Source organism: Zosterops lateralis (assembly GCF_965231275.1).
Source record: "Zosterops lateralis genome assembly, chromosome: 1".
NCBI classification, from domain to species: Eukaryota; Metazoa; Chordata; class Aves; order Passeriformes; family Zosteropidae; genus Zosterops; species Zosterops lateralis.
Window position 1 is genome coordinate 82,391,091 of NC_139762.1, and position 19,168 is coordinate 82,410,258.

General features: G+C 40.5%; 1 protein-coding gene across 1 annotated transcript; it reads left to right on the plus strand.

Moving 5' to 3' along the window:
- The first annotated feature begins 4,780 nt into the window (after nucleotides 1-4,780).
- UPP1 (uridine phosphorylase 1) lies at nucleotides 4,781-17,908 on the plus strand. Its single transcript, XM_083880866.1, has 8 exons — nucleotides 4,781-4,895; nucleotides 7,104-7,631; nucleotides 10,451-10,568; nucleotides 11,060-11,218; nucleotides 12,230-12,344; nucleotides 12,793-13,002; nucleotides 14,444-14,590; nucleotides 16,032-17,908. The coding sequence occupies exons 2-8, from the start codon at nucleotides 7,357-7,359 to the stop codon at nucleotides 16,169-16,171; spliced, it is 1,164 nt and encodes a 387-aa protein (XP_083736992.1). The 5' UTR covers nucleotides 4,781-4,895; nucleotides 7,104-7,356; the 3' UTR covers nucleotides 16,172-17,908.
- The last annotated feature ends 1,260 nt before the right edge of the window (nucleotides 17,909-19,168 follow it).

Below are 19,168 nucleotides of genomic sequence, written 5' to 3' on the forward strand. Positions count from 1 at the left end.
GGGGAAACTAAAGCCTTGTATTGCTTATATAGCCCACTATTTGCATGTTGACTAGATTATTTCTGTAATTTGACTCATCCCTGACTGAGAAGTTTTCGAAATGGATGAACTTCATTGGGCTTGATTACACCAAGTTTTAAAGAACCGGCAACAGCTGTCAGTGGTTAGTCCTAGACCTTTTCTTAGTATAATAAACAAAGCAAAACTGAGGTTTTCTCCTGCACAAGACTCCTGCTGCTTTGCACTCAAACAGGGTTACCATACCTGACTTGACTAGACACAGGTGTGCTACTGATGTGTTCAAATCAGCAAGTTTCTTCAGTTAAGTACAGCTGTACTCATGAATTATGCCACTAAGAAAGGTGAAGGGGAACTCTTCACCTTTAAAGACCTGGTGGCATTTCCTGGTATTGTCTTGTTGTACAGAAGCTGATTTGTTGGTTAACAGTTACATGGACTCAGCTATCTATGATGTCTGTACTTTCAGCTGTTAGATAAAAGAATTATCTCTCCTGAAGTCTTGACTGCAACAAAAATCTGTGCTAGATCACTGTGCTTATTCACACCAGCAGAAATTTGTACTTTGAAATAGCAATGAATAGAAGTTGTACTTTAATATTTTGAAAAAGTTAAGATATACTGATATTTCAACAGTGGCTATTTTATCTACTTGGATTAGGATATATCCCTGAAATCTTATTAATAATTAAATATTGATTATAAAGTCTACTAGAGAGTGGATGCAATTTCATTACCATGTTTTTTTCTAATCCCATGAAAAGTAAACACTTTAATTTTTAGAATTTCCTCGTCATTACATTCACTACATCTTACACCTTTGAATCCAAGTCCTGAAGATTTTAAAATTTATTACTAAATATATATTTCTTTGATTTGAATGTTTAGAGTATGTGGTTTAATACTGCTCTTCTTTAGAACTTTAATGTAAAAATTGATTGGAAACAGGTAAACCGTTGCTAAGCTGAACCCTCAAAATTTTCAGCAGACTGTAGAAATTTTGCTGTTGATGTTGTTAGACCTAGCACCTGAGTCCATCTTTGCTATCCATTATTTTGAAAAATTCAACTAAATTGTATTTAAATAAAAGGCTAAAACATATGCAAATGCTTAAATGTACAGTTAATGGCTACTTAGCAAATTTTTCTAAATCTAAAAAAAGCTTACATCAAGCTGTACCTTTAGTGGTGTGTGAGATTACTTACTTTGTATCTGTTTTCAGTTACAATTTGTGTTGTGGATTATATCCAGATACATTGAAATTTTGCTGTGAAGGCAGAGCTTTTGGGGGAATCCAGTTTTCTAGGCTAGGGTATCAGGGGATGCCAGAGTTGGAGCTCACAGCATTAAAACCTGACCAGTTGTGGTGAGTTGACCTTGGCTGGGCACTGGGTGCCTGCCAAGCCTGTCTCTCACTCTCCTTCCCAGCAGGACAGGGGAGAGAAAATAAGATAGAACACAACCCATAGGAGTGACTCCAGTAAAGGGCAACAGAGCTGGTGAAAGTTCTAGAGAATAAGTCCTATGAGGAGCAGCTGAGGGAGCTGGGGTTGTTTAGCCTGGAGAAAATGAGGTTCAGGGGTGACCTTATCACTCTCTACAACTTCCTGAAAGGAGTTTATAGCCAGGTGGGGGTTGGTCTCTCCCAGCCAACCAGTGGCAGAATGAGAGAAAACACCCAGGAAAGATTCAGGCAGGACATCAGGAAGAATTTCTTCACTGAAAGGGGGGTTAAGCGTTGGAAGTGGTGGAGTCACCATCTGTAGAAGTGTTCAAGAAACAACTGGCCATGACGTGGCTTAGTGCTGTGGCTTAGTTGACAAGGTGGTGTTCAGTTGAACGTTAGACTTGATGATCTTGGTGGTCTTTTACAACTTAAATGATTGCCATTAATGTGTATTTAGCTTTCCTTAGTCAAGCCAAGCAGCGGTTTGATTTGCACCATTGGTCAACTGAGTCTGAATGGATGACAGTTTGAATACTGTGAGTTAGAATATTAACAAGCTGAGATTTTTCTTCACCAGAGCAGGAGGGTGATCCTGGAATTTGTTTGTGCATTCAGAATAACAGAGAGCTGCAGCAGATACATAATTTGCCTGTTCTCCAAGAGATGTGAAGTCAAAGCGGTGTAACAAATCAAAAAGCTCTAGCTGAACACATGGATGGAAGTGTGCTGCTTGAATTCACCTTATCACAGTAATCACATTGTTCTGTTTACTTCTGAGTCAGTGCAGTAACGCAGCTGGCAGTTTTCAAAGTCATCAACAGTTCCATGTAAAAGCACTGGCAGCTTCTGGTTTTCCATTTCTGTTTCTCAGAGAAATGCCAAATTCAAAAGCTGGGTGCTTATTAGAAAATCTTGCCCTATTGTTTTAAATGCTGAAACATTTGTTTCATTGCCTTGTGCTCTATTTCTGCCCTGAATGCCTTTAAGTAGTGAGATTTTTTTTTAATGCTGATTGCTTTGCAAGCCTAAAGATAAAAGTGCAGTTACATTTTATGAATTGCATCCAAGTATACTGAGCATGTGAATGTTTCTAAAAGAGAACTCCAGATAAAGATTTAACAATAACTTGGCAGTTTAGTGATTGGAGAGTAATCTTCCTTTTATATACAGTCATTTCACTGTAGTGAAGACTAGTATATATCTAATATATTATTCTAACAACTTCTGTCTTTTTTGGCTAGACTAAAATATAAGCATGCTTTCAGAGATCAAGGGTACGTATGCATTAACTTTCTTTGTGTAGCAATACAAACAAAAATTCAATTGACCCATGTGCTTCTGAAGCATCTAAAATTCCACTGATTTTGGCTTATCTATTTCTTAAATGCTATTATCTGTGCTGAATATGCAGGCTGAGTTATAAAAGATGTAGGATAAAGCTGAATTTCTATCTGTAAATAAATAGCTTCATATTCTGCTCTTTTCTGCAGATAATTTTTCAGACTATAGTTACATTCTATGCTGTAGTGTGGGAGAAAAAGCTAGAAATAGAAACATAGAAGTTCAGTCTTAGCACATTTTGCCCTTCTATTAATAGTTGTCAGGATACAAAACATCCAGAAAAACTGAAGAATCAAAATGAAGTGAGTAAAACAGCTGCACTGAATTATTCGGCCATTTGACTGTAAAAATGGTTTATGGTGAGCACAAGGGAGAATACATTTGATTATGACAGACAGCCTTATTTTCCATAGCTCCAATTTTCATCCATGCAGTATAAAAACCTGAAAGCAGACACCAGTTGCATAGTGTTGTTATTACCCCAGTATGTAAGTGTATATTTTTCACCCTTGTAAACAGCAATAGTATCCTTCCTACAAAAATACAAAAAACAAACACTACACTACAAAACCAGGAAGCTAAAAGGAGATTTAAAGTTTTCTAGTGATAACTGAGAGCAAAGTTTACTACAAATTATTAGACTCATAGAAATCCATAATTTATTGAACCTTTCAGACAAGGTAACTATAGTAACCTTATTATTTACAAAAAAGCAATTTACATTGATTATTCTCTTAATATACAGATGAATAGAAAATTACCTGAAAGCTAAATCAGACTTTTCATTGGATCCTGAGATGAAGGGGTAGGTAATATTCTGTTGAAAGGAAAATTCCTTCCATGGAATTAAACACTCTTCTAAGGGATTTTTCCACTACTATAGCTTGGAAGTCTTGACAAATATTTAAAGAACAGGAAAATGGAAGGTGGATTAGGAACCTGTCCTTCTCTTTCACCCATTGGAAATCTAAACAAGCTGAACAGGTGACATTTTTCTGAGTTAGTTGAGCATTTCTTCTTGCATGTCATTTATGCCTAGAAATGCATCTGTGCAAGGGGTATATTCTCTCTCTTATATTCCTATACAAAGTCCTTTGGTGTGAGACAGGATGTGAATAAATTTTACTCTAAATGCCCAATACGTGATTTTGTAATATATACATCTCGGCCATGCCCTGTGCCTAGTGTGTTTACCATCCAGAAGCACAGAAAATTCTCTACTAAGAAGATTTTATTTGCTCTGTCTCCCAAGTACTCCCTACTATGAGAAAAGCCAGTGTGGTTCTCGTACGAAAACTTACTTTAAAAATTGCATTGCAGGATTGTGGCTTTGGGGTTTTCAGTATGAACCATGTTAAATTTACGCTTCCAGTAGCCGAAAAATTGTGTTCTCTTTTCTCGCCCCGTGTTTGCTGTGCCCGGGTACCCGCGAGAGCGGGAGCATCGTGTGTGCACCGACAGGGACAGGGGAGGCACAGGCACCGGCCTGGCTCCGCCATCCTCGGCCGACACCTGCCTGTGTAACTGGATCCGTATCTGTATCTGTGTCTGTATCTATCTCTGTGATAAGGTCCTCCCGAACGCCCGTGCCCTTGGCAGCCGCTCTCCCGCCGAGTCCCGGAGCCCCGCGCTCCCCGCGCTCCGGCTGCATCCCCCGGTCCCGGCATCCCTGCCACAGCCCCGGCATCCCTGCCACAGCCCCGGCATCCCTGCCACGGCCCCGGCATCCCAGCCACGGCCCCGGCATCCCTGCCACGGCCCCGGCATCCCTGCCACAGCCCCGGCATCCCTGCCACGGCCCCGGCATCCCTGCCACAGCCCCGGCATCCCTGCCACGGCCCCGGCATCCCTGCCACGGCCCCGGCATCCCTGCCACAGCCCCGGCATCCCTGCCACGGCCCCGGCATCCCTGCCACGGCCCCGGAACGCGGCGCTCCCCGCCGTCTCCCCGGCGCGCAGGGGGTTAACGGGGCCCGGGGCGGGGCGGTGCCGCCGCTGGCGGGAGGTGGCTCGGCCGGGCGCCCCGCAGCCCGCCCGGAAACAGCGAGCAGCTCTCCTCATTTCCCAGCGGCGGATCCCGCTGCTCCCGGTGAGATCCGCGTCCCGCCGGTGGCCCCGGCAGCCCGCGGGCCGCTCCCGGGTTGGATGGGGGGGTGCCCGCCGTGTGTCCCACCCCGGCGGCCGGAGGGCGGGCAGGGATGGGCAGGGATGGGGGACCGGAGGGCGGGCAGGGAAGGGGGACCGGAGGGCGGGCAGGGATGGGCAGGGAAGGGGGACCGGAGGGCGGGCAGGGAAGGGGGACCGGAGGGCGGGCAGGGATGGGCAGGGATGGGGGACCGGAGGGCGGGCAGGGAAGGGGGACCGGAGGGCGGGCAGGGATGGGCAGGGAAGGGGGACCGGAGGGCGGGCAGGGGTGGGGGACCGGAGGGCGGGCAGGGATGGGGGGCCGGCGGGCGGGGATGTCGCTCCTGTCGAGGGCTCCTTTCGGCGGGGCCGCTCTGTCTGCGGGGCCGGGGCAGCGCTCCGCCAGCAGCGAAGGGACCAGCAGGGTAAAATCAGTTTTGCAGCCACTTCAGCTTTTCCTCCTGATGGATCAACACCGGAGAAGAGCTTTTCCTGCAGAAACCATTATGTGACAGTTATAGTGGATTCTGCTTGGTTTAAAAGCACCAGTCTGAGGATTTAGATGCTTAGATGAGATATAAGGAAGAAATTCTTCACTATGAGGATGGTGAGACACTGAAACAGGTTGCCGAGAGAAGTTGTGGATGCCCCATCCCTGGCAGTGTTGAAGGACAGGCTGCATGGAGCTCTGAGCTCTACCTGGTTTGGTGAAAGGTGTTCCTACCCATGGCAGAAAGGTTGGAACCAGAGGATCTTTAGGTTCCTTCCAACCCAAACCATTCTAAAATGTGCACGCCTCTTAAAACAGGCTGTGCCTTTTCTTTATCTGAGTTCTGCTGGGAGCACATTATTGTTGAACATCCGTTTTAACTTTGGCTGAGGAAGACCGCAGAAACCTTTGACATGTCTGTAAAAATTTCCATTTGGTTAGACAGTGTGAGAGTTTTGTGGTTTTACGTTAACTGGTTGCTTGTCAGCTACTACCTGATTGCTGTCAAGGTCTGCCATGGGAAAGCTGCTCTATGCTTGCTCCTTCTTTCAATTCCTGCCAAGACACCTCCAGCTGGGTGCTCTTGGGGGGAGGGAGTATCCCGGACCTTTGGACTGTCAGAATTTTGTTCTCAGCTTTTTGAAGTGTATCATCTGTGATTACTTAAGGGGTCAGGACCAAGAACACTTTAAAATCACATGGATGCTTAATAGTGTGAGCAAGAGCTGAATGAATATCCTTGGTTTATTTGGAGCCATTTTTCTTCTTGCTACATAAAAATCACTTTGCTGTTTCTTCTTCCTAGCTTCTAACTCCTCTTGGTCAGGACTTGTAGCGCTGTAGGAAGAAATGATGTCTTTTTCCTGTAATGTACGTGGTATAATGGCGATGCCCAGTAGTAGCTGACTATAGCATAAAGGAAGTGTAGTTGATTATAAATGCAACTTTTATTCTTCACCTCCTTGATCATAGATGGTTGTATATATTTAGTATACCTAGTGCATGTGAAGTTTTGGTCTACTTAATAAAGGTTGATATTTTAAATGAGGAAAACTAATTGCCCTTATAAATTTTAATACATTTTCATTATTCAGAGTCTTTTAACATGCAGGTCTCTTGTTTATTTTGTTAGGTTGTGCACTTCCTTAGAAATTCACATGTGATGTAATTCTGTTGCAAGACTGATTTCTTTCTGTTTCACTGTGATGTAATCCTGGAGTTTTTAAGGATTACAGTCCTGTCTGTTATAATCTCTGTGCTGTCAGGCCCTTCTTAATGGAGGGTAGAGCAAAACTATGATTCAGTACTTCCCATAAGGGCATTCCCAAAAAGTACCAACTTCAGCACGTAGCCTTAGTCACGTCTGAAAATAATAACAAATTAATCATTCTATAATTATAATTCTGTCTTCGGACCAGCATGAAAACCTCAGTGATACATTTGCCTTTTTAAATGCAAAGAAGGATTCAGAAAGGAGAAGGTTTTACATGTAGGTTAAGGTAATGGATCAGAAAAAACGTATTCAGGATAGATGATAAACTGGAGAGCTGTGGCTTTTTGAAGTCGTGTTTTAGTTTCACGTTCCTTGCTTTATGCTGGAGAAAGAAGTGCTCTTAAGGTCAGTAGGAGGAGTTTAATGAGGAAGATATTAGGAGTAAGATGCTTCCTGGACTTGGTTTTCAGGCATCTGACAGCTAGAGCTGAGCTTTGGAGACCTTCTAGGGCCAAAGGTGGAAGGGGACTGAAGCTGGTTTGGCAGACACTGGTGGTGTGGGAGATATGGAAGAAAGTGGGTGAGTTAATTAGCAATAAGACTTGCTTGCCTCTCTAGGGCCAGTGAACTTGCAGCTGTTCATACCACAGAACAGAGGTAGTGGTAAGGTGGGGGTTGCAGTAGCAGGGGATTAATTTAGGCTTGAGGGCTTTGAAAGTGGTGATGCTCAGCTGTAAAAATTGTAAATACTCATTTTGCTCCTTTTGCTCCAGTTATAAAATCTGTAGTGTGGTTGGATTATTTGGGGAATTTAATATTCATGGTACATCAATACAAAAGGTTTCTCTCTCTGTTAATGCTTCCAGCTTTATAGATGAGACTATTCTGATGCACTTACTTTTTTTTTTTTTTTTTTTTAATATAATTCTAGGTATAAAAACATACATGGCTCCTGGTTCCTCAAAAGAGAAGAAAAGTGATGATGGACAGGCTACAAAGTAAGATTGAGAAATGAATTATTTTGTCCAGGTTTACACTTGAACTTCCTCTGCAAACTCATTACACACTCATTTAGTTCAAAATAAAGTTTATGATAATAATGCCCAATATCCAGTAGCAGCTCTCTTGACAGTTGGGTGCTTTATTACTTTACTACACATGTACTTTACTGACTAGTCATATGAACTTTTGTCAACAGTGAATTTTTCAAAGCAGGGTGATGTTTTTATTTATTTTAATCCAATGAGCTGCTGAAATGTTGACTTTGGTTGCTGCTTCAAGAGTTCAAACAAGTATTTCAGTGTGCTTATCTAGTACTTACTTTAAGCTTATTTTACTAAAACCTGCTAGATGCCTGTTTGGTGTTTGGATTCGTATTTTGCTTACACCCTTAGAAGCTGTAGGCGATTTACAACAGCTTTAGGGAAATAAATTTTCTGCCTCTGAGCTTTGCATGGTAAGGATTTTTATCAAGCAAACTTTGCCTCTCCTGTAATTCCATGGCATTGGTCCTATGTACACATAACAATATGCTACTTTTTATTGCTCATTTTACCCCAGGGTCCAAGTCTACAATCAGATGTGCAGATAAGATGAGCAAGTTTATAATGGCCCCTCGCAGTGCTGAGGCAGTGGGACAGAGAGTGCTGTTGGTGGGGTGTGAGATGGAAAGGGTGGAACACAGCTACTGATGAGGAAGGAGGCTGTGTTTTGGCCAGGCATGAGGACAGTAGTGTTGGCACATACCACATGAATTTCCGTGCACTTTTAATAGAGGCCTCGCCTTTTATCGATTTATTTCCTGAAGAGAAGCTTTTATTGCCAGTGTTCTCATGAAGAAGGAAATATTTTTTTGCTTACCTGACGATAGATTGTAAAATGATTTCAAATCATATCCTGTCCTATTTATATGTGACAACCATTCCAATGGACATCAGTACAGCCAGGATCTGCATTAGTGAGTGACTCAGTAAATAAATGTAGAGAGTCCCACAAAACTGAACAAGAATAATTCCAGGGAGGCAGCCTGGAAATTCTGCTAATATCAGCTGGTGAATTCCTGGGTTGTCTGTGTCTTCATGACAGGCCGTACACCTGCTCTTTAGTTCTCCCAGAGTCAAACAGGTCTCTTGGAAGGAAGAACGAAGGCAGCCAAAGACTTTGGTTCCACCTCAGGCAGAATTTGTATGAAGAGAGGCAGATGGGGCCCATGGGAGATGGAAGGGAATTCCTAATGAAGGGGTGAATGGACTGGCTGCCTGGGTGGGCAGCTCCTTCAGTTGCTGCAGGTGGTTGTCTGTGGTGGGCAGGGTCAGATAGGGTGGGTTGGGGTGACACCTCTTTCCTTGATTGTGCAGCTGTTACTGGATAATTAATGATGTTGGAGAGAGACCATCAAGAACAGAAGAAATTGCTATACTCAGAATACCTGGGTTGTAACTATTTGCTTTCTGAGGAACAGTTCAGTGACCTCAGCATGGGCATTTGGCCACTGTAGGCTTCCTTCATCCTGCACAGGCAGATATGGCATAGGGACTATGAGAAAGCACTGCCTTTCTGGAGAGGCATTAGAAGGGAGACAAGGTAACCTAGTGACCTAGACCAACTGAAATAGTACTGGGCACTTCTGTTTAGGCTTCACAGCTGTTCCTGAGTTGTCCTAACGATTTTTTGAATGAAGTCCAGGTGAACTCTTTGGGTTGTCTCCTTTGACAAAGCAGTTTGAATTTGCTGAGCCATGCTGTTCCTTCACTGAGCCTTCATTAAGCTACTAAATCTTCTTATGTCTGGAAGCTATTTACTGCTTGTTTCCATCTTTCAGAAATTACTTTGAAGTATTGGCCAGGGTTCTGCTTAAGCTTATGCTTATTGACTAGTCTTTCCTACCTGTTTCAATTGAACTTAAAACATCAAGCACAGAAGGCAGACATTTTGTAAATCATTCAGCTTGTTTAGTTAGTCCACTATCCAATTTTCCATGAAGGTGATCCCACAGGTCAAGTAGTTCAGGTTTCCCTCCTTGTCCTGTCATTTCCTGTCTCTTCAGACAGATTAATTTTTATTTTTCTTTGAAGATGTATCATTGCTTTACAAGAAGCGCTTAGGAAGAAGTTAATTCTTTTCACTTCTTCCTCTCTTTTCCCTTTTTCTTGATCTTTTTTTCACTTCTATGGTTTTCTTCTTACTTCAGATTTCCACTTTTCTCTTTCCTTATTCAGACCCTCTGCAACCTTGTTATCAGCTTCATGCCGTGGGTTTTGGTTTTTTTTGTCCTGTCTGTATGACAGAGTAAGACAAATTTCCAGAAATCTAGTTTGTGCTTGTCCATAAAGCCCAAATCATCCCATTCTTCTTAGGTGGCTGGCAGAGTTTCAGTCAAAACAGAGGTCAAGTTTGCTTTTCAGCTTTGTTATAGATTGTCTCTGTAATATTATGGGCTACTGAATTTTCCCTGGTCCTGCTCCCATTGTTCTGCTCACCGTAAAGACCCACTCTGGTTTCAAGCTTTAATACTGTTTAAGATAAAAATTGCACTGTTGGAAATGCATCCAAACATCTGGGCTTTTCTTCAGCAATTTCATCCTGTGTGATGAATGGAATATGAAATGTCATATGTGATATTTTATAAGTCATAAAGCAGTTATGAAGTTTAGGTTTTCTTTAACACAATGCACAAGGAATCAAAAGAAGGTAGTGGAGGCATTTGTATATGTGGCATTCCCCAGCTTTTGGCTGCTTAACTTTGAAGAATTGTCATCTGTTCAATGTGGGGGTTTGTATATATTTGTTATGTTTTACAATGCTGCTGTCTTGGCAGAGAGAATTTTATTAATCTCTGCAACCCTCACCTGGAGAAAATGAAAGAAGACATACTGTACCATTTTGCTCTTGGGACTGGTACCCATGATTTTCCGACGTTGTTTGGGGATGTAAAGGTAAGATGCTTTGCTTTGTTCAACAAGCCTGAGCTTTTCTGCAGAAGGTGAAAGTGTAGCTGTCCTCAGAATAAGACTAAATGCGTCAGCCTACCAGAGATTAAGGAGTACATGCAAAAAGAGAAAAAAATTGTGGGTTCTTGTCACTTTTGGCATCCAACAAAGCTGGGGAAATTTGTTTTGGCTGTCTCTTTTCGTCCAGTAAAAAGGCAAATGCTGTAGGCTCTATTCAGCTACAATTTCTGTTTGTTGGGTCTTCATGTCAATATTTGTCTTTCATTAGTTTAAACAGGATGATGGCATTTGAGTGCTGTATAGACAGTTGAGTTTTTTTTCCATAATTCTTCTTCATGGCATTTTAGAATGATTATGAGAAGCACCATATCTGGGGATAAGTCTGTGCTAACTGAAGGTGTCTGCACGCTCATTTTGTTCTTTCACATATGGAATAATGCAGTTGATTTTGCTTTGTTGAACTCTGTGCACCCCAGTTTGTGTGTGTTGGAGGAAGCCCTTCCCGGATGAAAGCTTTCATTGCCTACATAGCAGAGGAGCTGGGGCTGGGCAGCCCTGGGTGTGACTACCCCAACATCTGTGCGGGCACCGACCGCTATGCCATGTACAAAGTGGGGCCTGTCCTGTCCGTCAGTGTGAGTACTTCCCCTCGGCCAGCACGGGACGTGGTTCAGTTCTGATGCTGTTCAAAGCAGAAAATTTGAATGCATGTTTCTTTTAAATACTTCACAGTCCGAATCAAGCTGCTCAAAGTTGTGCAGTCAGCTAATTAAGGATTCCTTTCCAGCCTATTTTTGTAAGAGGGAAAATCTCCAATAGCTTTGCTTCTTCTTGCATCCTTTTTCCTCAGTGTACCACTGAGATTTTGCAGGAACGGCCTTACTGATTTTTTGTGCAGTTGCTGTTGCCTCATCCCTGTTCTGTACCCTGAAAAATGGGGGGAAAAGGTCACTTGGTGCATGTGGGGTATTGGAGAAAAAAATCTGTATTACACCCAGAGCTATGTATCTGCAATGGCACTGTCAAACATGCTTAAGAGCAGCATTCCATGGGACTGGTGCTGCCAACCCATGTATGCATTTTAAAGAAATTTGTAGCTTTAATTTGTAGATAGAATTACATGCTTCAATTGCAATTGCAAAACTGTAGTATTATTTTGCACCCTTTCTTGTGAGCTGTAATTATGGCAGTATTGTGCAAGCTAATATGGAATTATGTATGAATGTCAAGACTAAACCATGGTGTCTGTGTTTTGAAAAAAATTAGCTTAACTATTCACTAGCACTTCAGGTTGGTGAAAAATCAGAGTGGAGTTTTTCTTGTGCTTAGGAAACACTCCATGATGAAGTGTATTAGTCAGCTGTTGGGAAAGGACACTCTATACTTTCGAGAATGTAAATGTTTTGTAATTCATGATTTTTAGAAATCCTGTATTTCATCCACAGTCTATGAAAGCTAGTGGGAGTCTATTTGTAGGCCCTTTCAGTATTGTTCTGTAGGCCCAGAGGTTGGGGGTTTTGCGTGAGTGAGTTAGGTGGTATTTGGGAAAACAGTATCAGGCAGGAGATAATATCCAACTTTTTCTTCCATATATATTTTGTGTTATCTTTGGAAATGTGGAATATTAATTTATGTTTCCTTTTCAGCATGGTATGGGCATTCCTTCCATTTCAATCATGTTGCACGAGCTGATCAAACTGTTGTATCATGCCAAGTGTTCTGACATAACCATCATTCGCATTGGCACCTCTGGTGGAATAGGTATTTTCATCTCTTGATTTCTTTCTTTCTTTTGGCAAACCTAAGTATCTTTGCAGGAAAGTAAAGCACTGCTCTGCATGCGAGATATTAATGGCCAGAACAGTTTTCCACAGGAGAAATGCATAGTTTTTCTTCTGCAATTTTGAAAGTAGAGGCAACATTTGCTTTTGCATAGGGAAAATGCTCTTAAAAATCTGACAGTGTGAGAAGAAGGATGCTCCTGTCCTGTATGGAAAATATAAGAAAGAAATCAAAAAGGAAAAATTTCATTCTTTCAGAAATCATTTGTAATAATAAACCAAAGCAGCTGGACATGGACAAAAAAATTCTCTTGGTGGATTCAGAGGCAAAATTGCCACCTTTAAAAGAGGCAGGGTTGGGTCAAGATGTATGTTTTATGTGTCTGGAAACCACTTGTTAACTGCATCGTTATTTCCTTTTGCTGCAGGTCTGGAGCCAGGCTCAGTGGTTATAACTAGGCAGTCTGTAGATGCCACCTTCAAACCTCAGCTGGAACAGGTTGTTCTGGGAAAGACAGTAATTCGCAGCACTAACCTGGATGAACAGCTGGCTCAGGAGCTGATGCAGTGCAGTAAAGAAATCGGTCAGTTCAATACAGTCATTGGAAACACCATGTGCACTTTGGATTTCTATGAAGGTAAGGCTGGTGGTAGACGAAGAGAAAGGTATTGGTGAGCAGTAATAAATAAATATTGAATAATATATTAACATAAGCTTTCAGTTCACTAATAGGACACATTCCCTACTCTGGCTTGTCTCAATCCATTTTCCATCTACGTAAAATCAAGCATTGTACTTAGCAGTTTTCTGTATCAAACTTTTAATTTTGTGGAGATTTCTCCCCAGCTTTAATAGATTCTATGAGGTACATGTAGTCTACTATGCACTTCTCATGTACCTGTCAGATATATTTGTCACAAAATTTATGTGATTTATTGAAGCATCCAACGAGATTAGAGGAAGGGGAATTATTTATGACTTGAGTAGGGTTGGTTTTCTTTGCACTGGTTAAGTACCTAAAGAAAATATTTTCTGAAAAAAGGGTTGGAAATTGTTTCAGTTTGAGCAAAGCAGTGATCAGACAGCCAAAGATAATATCTTGCTGGGTTGTATCAGTGCTGCTATGTAGGAGACGCAAACCTGCGAGACCTATTTTGGATAAACATACAGGCAGGTGCTTTTCTGATCTCCCAAATCTAGATGTTCTTTCAGAAACACCTTTCAAACCTTGTGAGAACAGACTGGAAGTGGCATTCGATCTCACTTTCTTTGTCTGTTGCTGAGTAGATAACAAATTGCCTTCATCATGGTGCTCCAGCTTGGGCAAAAGCACACACTATCAGTTTGTGCATCTCAGGCACCAAACAGAGGTGCAAGCAACACTAAAAAAGTGTCAGGGATGTTTTCAACTCATACTGCAAAAACTGAGAACAGGATCAAGGACATTCATTAAGGAGTACAACTCCCAAACCCATGAAGATACTGAGTAAAATACAGTGTAATTCAACTCTGCTGTGCTTAGCCTGCTGCTGTCTTGTCTTGTAGGTGATATTCTTGAATAATTTGAGTAAAAAATTTCTCAAAATTTAAAATAATATTTGCTAGTTAGCTTAAGACACTCTACATCTCTTACCTTGGAAAGTCTGTAAGTGATAATCTGGTAATCCTTTTAAGGTAGAAACAAGAAAGCATTTTTAAGCCTGGTTGTTTTTTAGACAGTGATTAAACATTAAAAATGCAGCCCTTCCATACAACTTAAAGTTTTTTGTGGAATTTTGATACTAGTTGTTTGTATGGGAATGCACTACGTACATTTTTCTGTTTATGAATTTGAGAATTGAAGCTGAAGAAGACTAAATAAATTACCATGATCAACATTATAAAGAATACAAATAATATGTATACTCTCTAGTAATAGCTAAGAATCACTTTGTCCTATTTGTCTTGTGCACAAAAATAAAGAGTAGTAGTAAAAGCTGAACACTGTAAGGAGGAAAATGTAATAACTGGGTATTTTCAAAATTGAATTTGCTCTGTGACTTCATCACTGTGAAATGTTTTACAAAATTACTTTCTAGGACAGGGCAGGTTGGATGGTGCAATCTGCTTATATGATGAAGAAGAAAAACTGCAATATTTGAAGAATGCGTATGAGTCTGGTGTCAGAAACATCGAGATGGAATCTTCTGTATTTGCTGCAATGTGTAATCTCAGTGGTGTCAAAGGTAAGCTAACTTAGTCACTTTATCCAGGCTAGAGGAAATTTTCTGTATTGCAGGGGATTTGTGGCTAAAAACTGCAAAGGAATGTTAACATGCCATCTGCACATGTAAGTGTATATAAAAGATATTTCTGCTTTTAATTTTGTTGCTATGATTTTTTGATTTGTGTCAGTTGTGTCACAACTTATTATAATTCCTCATGCAGTTTTTATACAGTTTACTTGTGTCATTTGCTATTCCAGCCCATGGCAACCATGTAAATAATTAAATACCTAATTACCCTATGGCATTCATTTGTTTTCTCCAGTTAGCTTTTAAAGTTTATAGAAAGCAACTGCTTAGTTTAAGCAATCAGGTGATTCTCAGATCTATATATATGTAACTATACTCAGTTTCTATACTTTCATATCAAATGGAACATATAATTATTTTCTGTAGACTTAAGACTATATCTCTTAAACAGTTGAGAATTTTTCACAGCATCTTGAATAAACCATTCCAAATCATAAAATGAGTTAATTTTTTAATGCATTCTAAGTAAAAAAGGACAATTACAAATTATGTAATGCAGTGTCTTTCTTCTTATCATATTAACTGTCTCACTTTCCTTAGCAAGGAATATGCCAATTTAAAACACTGATGTTTCTCAAATTCCCTTAAGCTTGAGGAGGTCAAAGTGACGAAATATAAGTTAAAAGGCCAATGGTTATATCAAACACACTCAGTTCTTACTGGCTTGCAATGGATTAAAAACCCTATGAGTACTATCCTCGAGCAATTTAGGAGGTCTTTTGCTGTCTCTGCTTTGTAGGTCTGTAATATGTATTTACTGTTTGTGCTCTGGAAATTGCCACTGGCAGAAACCCCAGACAGAGCAGAGTTATAGGGCTGAGAGATAGACTTGAGCCTGAGTGAAAGGAGGGGTTTTGCCTCTGGGGCTCTGATTACTGAAAGGCAGCATATGAACCTGAGATGATCCTTGGGGTCCTCATGTGCTTGCAGTGTTCCATGCATGAGGAGGCTGCTTATCTGCTGCTTCCTGAGGGATGGCACCTACAGGACAGGTACTCAGTGGAGGACTGGCTCTGCTAGAACAGTGTGTCAGGTCATTTCCTACCAGTCATGTCCTGGGTACTTGTGAAATACACTTCCTATCAAGGAAAACGTAGGAATCATGATATAACATAAGTGTCGGCAGCTGCTTGAGAGCTCTGGCTTTATTAGTGTAGCAAGCAGTTCCCTAAAACTATTTGAAACCTTGTATCATTCACAGCATGCTAGTCCACTAGCATCTCATGGTACTCATCTCATAAACCTCACTCTCTCTTGGGATTTATTTCCTCTTGTGTTTCTGCTCTTAAAGTGGTTTGTTCAAATGTTTATGCTTTTGGACTATAAAATGCAAGGGTGTGATTCCTAACTAATGCTGTCTTTTAATTTCTAGCTGCTGTAGTGTGTGTCACTCTTCTGAATCGGCTCGAGGGGGATCAAATCAGCAGCCCACATGATGTCCTTGTGGAGTACCAGCAGAGGCCACAGAAGTTAGTGGGATATTTCATTAAGAAAAGTCTTGGGAAAGCATGAAATCTCTGTCTGGTGTTTTAGAGAAGGAGAAGGCCTCTGCACAGTCCAGTCACAGTTATGACTTCTGTGCATTACGGATCTTTTGCCTCAGAATAACTTACAGCATTCCGTTTGTCAGTGGAAATTAATCATTTATGTCACTGTTCCTTGGGAGCTGATTGTGCTGAATGGACTTCAGTTAAATTTTGCTTTGTTATGCATTGCTGGATATAAAACTCACTTTTCTGTGAATTGGAAAGTGGATCTGTTGTAAAGAACAAGCCTGTGATAATACATGTAAAAGCTTTTTTTTATCCCTGCTGTAAAAGAGATACTAGAGAGAAAGTCAAACTTTATTTTATCAAGATGTGCATACCAGTAAATTAACTTAAAAATTAAAAAAATATTCTTGTTGTTATAAAAAAAAAATATAAGTTATAATTATCTTTGTTGCTTCACTTGTAAAGAAAACTTAAAGTGAATGCAGTTTATTTTTTGCAGATTTTGACAAATAAACAATACTATTTTCATATATTAAAATCTCATGAAATTGAAAAGTGTGGGACTAAATTTTCTAAGCATTAAGGACTTGATACCGAGCTGTTGAATATGTGTACTGCCTAGATACTGATCCAGGAATATTTTAAATAAATAATTGAATCAATATCGAGGAAATATTTATACATTAAGTAATTTTACATTGAAGTACTAGCAGTCTTTTGCTGAAGCAAGACTCCTGCTTATGAAGAGGAATCAAAGACATTCTGGAGATGCTGGATTATACCTCTTAGTGGTACATGCCATCAAAACCCCTCCTGCAATTGTAATTTTTTCTACTAACATTGGCCTAAGTGTTTGGAGGTTTTTTTTTAAATCATGCTCTTGCTGTTTTGCTGCTGTGGTCTGAATGTAAATATGTGGTCAGTTAAAGAAAGTGTATTTATCTATTTTTCTTCTTTTTTATTTTTTTTTTCCTTCTTTCAACTGCAGTGGGGGAGGGTCCACTCCTAGCAGGGGTCACAGGTCAAAACGTCTGAATAAGCTCTCAGCACAGCTGTGGCTAACCCTGCAAAATGAGATTTTCTTTGTGAGGATTGTAGTCTGCAATGCTATTAACAAGCACAAGCATTAGAACTACAAGAGAGTGATGTTAGTAGTAGGCAGTCACCAAGTGACAGAGACTGGAAACAATGTGATGAAAACATTAAAAAAGAAAGGGTGACTCATGAACAGAAAACTGCCAGTGAGGATTGGTCTCCTTAAGTTTGATTATATTTTCAGCTGGAAAACATATTAGTAACTTCTGGAAAGTTAAAATCTAGTCTTTTTTAAATTAATTTTAAACCCACATTTTCTCATTTATGCTCAGGGTATACAGAATGTAAGTTTTCAGAGAAAATTTTTTCCCCTAAGCTTAAGGGAAGGAGAGAGGTGGAAATCGTTCCACATTTTGTTTGAACTGTTTCTCTTTATTAAAAAAAATAAAATTAAAAATTAAAAAAAAAAATCTGTGTTTTTGCCTGGTGCTTGCCTAGGCATTGCGTGAAGTCTGTGAGGTCTTTTGGGAAACATGCAACAAAGCACATCTTTTCTCTTCAAGGTCTTGTTCTTGAAACAGTAACAAGGAGATAAAAATGAGATCAGTTCAGTGTGTGCTGCACTCTGTGGTGAAGAAAGTCTTATACCAAATTGACCAGTATGGGTTTGGAGGAGACAGTTGGCTGTTGTATAAGAAATACTTAATGAGAAGTACCTAAAGAGAAGAAAAAAATGCTTTACCTGGAAAACAAACACCTAATGTGACTGTGAAGCTCTGGGAAAGCATATTACTACAGTTGTCCTGGAGGTATGAATCTAAAATGGTGTGATTTGTCTTTTTAAAGGAAAGACAGAATGAATCTGGAAACTTGTTAAAAAGAATTTCTTGAATTGTTTTAACTGTGGGCCATCAAATGAAAGCAAAAAGGTTTTGTATTTACAGTCAAATAATGTAGGCACTTCTGAGAACTAATATGAAACCTCTTATGAGCTAGACACTAAAATATAAATAGTCTTGTGGCCTGGCCAAGCTGGAGCTAAGGGTCATGCATTCTCCGCGTGAGGCAACTATGTGTTAAATCAATGGCCAAGACTCTGGCAGAAGCCTCTGAAAGATGAGCCATTCACCTTTCGCCTGTATGTCCTTCCTACTTCCCACTGTTCCTTAGGACTCTGTACATTTCTTTCTGCTGAAAGATTTACTTCTGTGCTTCTCACTAGACGGAGTAAAGGGGTATGTGAAAGATTAAAATTATCAAAGGATACCAAGTACCCTCCTGTTTCTGCTGTTCTCCCTCCTCTGATGCTGTATTCCTAATGCAAGAGGTCACTCTACAGACACATCTGACATGCAATAAAATACCTTTCCTAGCTTCAGAGGAAACTTGCCAGAATGTTACTCTGATAAGAACAATTGTATTTTCCCTTATGACTGCAACTGTACAGGGAGATAAAGAAATGAGTCACTTGTGTGGATCCGGCCGAGAAGTTGCCTTCCTGTAGGTTGTACAGAGAGTTATACAATATTCACAGGTTTTATGTGCAAGTCAATTGTTCAATATGAGCCATTCTCATTCTTTCTGTAGGACATGAATCAGGATTCAGAGTGGTGATATTTAAAAAAAACACATATATGTTCAATATTACATAACACAGTGTCTCCTAGTAGATGTACAAATCCTGCAAACTGCAGAAACCCATTTCAAATCAAGGGCCTGCTGTGGTTCTCTGTGCCACCCTGTACCTAGCAAAATACTATACAATCAATTTAATCCAGGGATCATAAGGGATAAAAACAAAGAAGAAAGGCAGAAGATATGAATAGAGTGGAAGCAGGGAGAAAAAAGTGGTTCCTACCAATGGTTTGTTCTGTGATTCATGGTGTTCTGGCTTATTCCTACAATTTTGTTAAAAAATGGTTGAGATCATAATGAAGACAGGATATAATGCAATGGTTTTACATTTGCAAGAGACTGAAAA

Bases quoted from the DNA above. Each gene is read 5' to 3' on its own strand.
- UPP1 (XM_083880866.1), top strand. From the start codon at position 7,357: ATGCTCAGCTGTAAAAATTGTAAATACTCATTTTGCTCCTTTTGCTCC. The intron at 10,569-11,059 runs GTAAGATGCTTT...TGTGCACCCCAG, and splicing joins CGTTGTTTGGGGATGTAAAG to TTTGTGTGTGTTGGAGGAAG. The intron at 14,591-16,031 runs GTAAGCTAACTT...TTTAATTTCTAG, and splicing joins TAATCTCAGTGGTGTCAAAG to CTGCTGTAGTGTGTGTCACT.